General features: G+C 32.4%; 1 protein-coding gene across 1 annotated transcript; it reads right to left on the bottom strand.

Moving 5' to 3' along the window:
• Window positions 1–323: 323 nt before the first annotated feature.
• On the bottom strand, window positions 324–803 carry LOC149560834 (DELLA protein GAIP-like). Its single transcript, XM_089827695.1, has one exon. It carries the CDS (start codon window positions 801–803, stop codon window positions 324–326), a length of 480 nt encoding a protein of 159 aa, XP_089683821.1.
• Window positions 804–4,110: the final 3,307 nt, after the last annotated feature.

Genomic DNA, 4,110 nt, shown 5'->3' with positions numbered 1-4,110 from the left:
ATATAGCAAAGTGGTAGAGTGGTTATACAATGTTTTCAGAGAACCAGAGAGAAAACATAACAGAAATGTTCAAACCAAGATGCTCCCATTCACAGTAGAGCGATGAAGCCTTTTACATTAATGTGAGCGCCCAGTCACCCACAACTCCATAAAGAAACTGCAACTACAGGGGTCGTTTTCCACCCAGTTATCAGGGCATCTCCATTGGCCTCAACACTAAAGCTTTCTTCATTAGGAAATTTTTTCAGCAATAATCTTGCCTGATACCAAGCTTGATAACTGAAGCTCATCTCCTTCAATCCCTTCCTTTTAAAGAAACGTATTCACACATCAAGTTTAACATGTCTAATTCTCCTTTCGGGCTCCTCACAAGATATCATATTCCTTATCTGGCTTCCACAGAACATTTCCTCAAAATTGACCCTCAGAGGATCATTTCTGTCAGGCATGATCACATCCAGGGCATCAAAACAAGCGCTGCAATGGAAAAGAACGTCAACGAACCGCTTAACAAAAGATGGAGAATTGTTATCTGCCTCAACATCTACGTTCACCATTATGTGGGGCCTTAATCTCTTTATAACATCCACAAGACTCTCTAGAAGAGTTTCCTCGTATAACAGCCTATGGAAGACAGTATTAGCAAACACTACCACAGCCTCATCAGGTTTAACATTAAACATAGATTGATGAATCTCCCCCATACATTTGATCTGCAAAGGTCTGTACGAAAACGGAATCTCCAAGGACCGAGCAAGGTCGTGAAGTCTTGTCCCCGTGTCTCTCAGATCATCTGCATCCATTTCAATTGCTGTGATCCTCAAAAGCTTAATCGGATAGGAAGAACGTTCTAAGGCAAGGCTCTCCAAAAGCACCGACCATTGACACCCATTTCGAATCTCCAGATCTATCACATGAATTTTGCTTGACCTTCCTACGTATTGCCTGTACAGATGTAAAGTGAGCCATTTTCACATAGGGCATAGCTTTATTGTAAAAAGCCAGCATCTGATTAAATTCGGCTTTATTATAACCACTGTTAAAGTTGTTGCCAAAATTGACGGGTGGCTTCAGGGGACTCCTCAACTGCGGACACGCCTGGCGTTGCACTCTCTCCTGCAGCGCCGCGGAGAAATAAAATGAGAGCCTCTGCATAGGGTTTCCCCAATGCGAAGACAAGTTGTGACACTGAGTCAAAAGCTTGGCCGCTTGATTATATTGTTTGCACCTGACGTACTCTGCAGATGTGAAAAGAAGATTAGCCAGTTCAAACCCTTGCCGGTCTTCAAAGAAATATTCCACGCCGCCATTTGGATAGCTCTCTACGTAGTGCGAGGCTGCGAGTTTCACTATTTCTTCACACGACATAACCTTGGCAGTTGTGGGTCTTTCGCCATTCAAATTAGGTATTTTCATTTTAGGCTGCAGCAATGAACATTCATCAATCTGGTCTGCTAATTTTCTCAGCACAGTTTGATTGCGCTTGTTGATAGTTGGACATTTGCTATTTTCATAGGCGGAAATTGTAAAGCTCTCAGCCATGGCCGCCTTTGAGCTGTACAGAATTAGAGGAATAAGTTGTGTCTCCTATATAAGTGAATATAGTTCACTGTGCGATATCAAGGTGTAAATGCAGAACATATTTTATTGCGGCAGGATTCGGAAAACGGCTGTTCTTCGAATTCATAGAAATTGTGGTTTGCAATGCTTGGTAAAAACAAATGCTTCGGTGGAAACTACCGAGACAGATTCGGCAGGTTTGGCGTCGGTTAAAATAATACGTCAATACCGAGGAGTTTGACACTTTTACAAAATGATAGAGAAATTAATATACCTTTAAAATATTGTAAAATTATATTTATGGGGAGAGGCATATACAATGGGAGAAACACTTTCCAGCACAAAGAATATTTCAAAGAATAATTCGTGTAAGGAAAAAAGATTTTGTGAGAGTTACAAACGAAATAGGGCCTGAAAAAATAGGGGTGAAATAATTTTAATATGATTTTTTTTTTTTTGTTAAATATAATTTTGCATGCACATTTATACTTGTTTTTTGTGGGGATTGGGGGAATTTCAAACAAATTCGTGGAATGTGAAGAGACGTCTGTTGGGGGATATGAGGAGCCTCTCAGAAGTTATAAAACCAAGGCTCACCATTTCATTTTCATTTTATGTTTTTGTGGGAAGGAAGAGGTGGAGGTTATTAGAGGATTAGATTGGAATTTTTGAATAGGAGTAGATTGAAGTTTTGGAGTAACATTTTTTAGGGTGAAATTTCTATTTTTTATTTAAATTTAGATTTAGATTTAGATGTAGATGTAAATTGAAATTCAAAATTAGTTATAATATTCTACTTTGATTTAGATTTCAATTTTAATTAATTTCATTTAGATTTAGAATTCTGTTCATAACTATTTAGGCTTGCATTTAATAGTTTAGTCTTGCATGTTCGATTTAGATTTAGATTTGTATTCAAAATCTATTTGATTTATATATTTTATAATACTCTTCATTTACATATTTTAAAAGAGCATGTGTCAAATTAGTTTTATATTTGCATGTTTCATATTAGTTTTAGATTTTCATATTTCAAAATAGTTTTAGTTTGCATGTTTTAGATTTGAATGTTTCACAATAGTTTGACTTTTGCATGTTTCTAAGTATTTATATTTTCATGTTTCAAAGCATAATTTTATCATTAATCTGGATGAGAATGCCACTATATCAATACAATTTATAGTTTATTAAAGTTAATGATTTATTTAAAGTAAATAAATCATATATTTAGTATATATTTTAAGATTATTAAATTATAAAATAAAATAATTTTTTTAAAATAATAGCCAGCCAAAATAATATTAAGCCAAATGGATGCTGAAATAATATAACCTGAAAAATAAGGCCAAAAAAATAGAACGCAAGAAAATAGGGCTGAAATAACTTAATTAAATTTTTTAATATAAAACATTTTATTTTTGTTAAATATATTTTTGCATGCACATTCATGCTTTTTTTTTTGTGAGGAGTGGGGGAATTTGAAACAAATTCATGGAATGTCAAAAGACATCTATTGGGAGATATGAGAGTTCTCTCATAAATTATAAAACAAATGCTCCTCATTTCATTTTCATTTTGTGTTTTTGTAGGGAGGAAGAGATGGAGATTATCAGAGCAATTAGAGTTTTTTAACAGGAGTAGATTAAAGTTTCATATAGTTTAGCCTTGTATATTTGATTTAGATTTAGGATTCAAAAACTTTTTGATTTAGATATTTGATAATACATTTCTTTTGCAGATTTTTAATGTGCATGTTTCAATTTAGTTTTACATTTGCATGTTTTACATTAGTTTTAGATTTGCATATTTCAAAATACTTTTGGTTTCCATGTTTAAATTTGTATGTTTCATAATAGTTTTATATTTGCATGTTTCAAAATATTTATATTTTAAATGTTTCATAATTAAATTTAGTCATTGATAGGACAAGAAGGTCACGTTATCAATAAAATTTGTATTTTATTAAAGTTGGTGATTAATTTAAAATAAACAAATCATATATTTAGTTTATATTGTCATTATTGAATTAGATTATATATGTGGCTACTAAATATATTAATTAAGAAAGAAAATCATAAGTCTAAATAGATTCCTTAATGATAGGATGATTTATTGATTTCAATTCTTAATCATTGCAATAAAAATTGCATTAGCATTATTAAAAATTCAACAATATATAATGTTCTCACATCATCATGGAGAAATAATTTTCATAAAATTGACCCTTATATATTCTTTCACACTTTTAACATCATCTGAATTGTTATGTTGGGACTTATAACTTCCCTTTCATGAATTAATTTTTTCACTATTTAAGTCATTTGTATAACATATATCCCAAATTTGAGCATAGTTGTACTCCAAATACTCCAACACTACACCTAAATCTCATACTTCCCTTAACCCTATCCCTTATTTTAGTGTAACATTTAACCACTTATTATCACTAACCATAACACTAAGTGTCATATAAATGAAATTGTAAACCTTGGATCCTAACTATAACTCTTACTCTATATATGATTGTACTAATCATTTAGTAAATTATAT

Source organism: Cupressus sempervirens, chromosome 4 (genome assembly GCF_028749045.1).
Source record: "Cupressus sempervirens isolate cs-2001-9-10 chromosome 4, ASM2874904v1, whole genome shotgun sequence".
Taxonomy (NCBI): Eukaryota; Viridiplantae; Streptophyta; class Pinopsida; order Cupressales; family Cupressaceae; genus Cupressus; species Cupressus sempervirens.
This window is presented reverse-complemented; position numbering and strand designations above follow the sequence as displayed.

What these genes read in the sequence shown, in the direction of transcription:
- LOC149560834 (XM_089827695.1), bottom strand. Translation starts at nt 803, where the DNA reads ATGGATGCAGATGATCTGAGAGACACGGGGACAAGACTTCACGACCTT.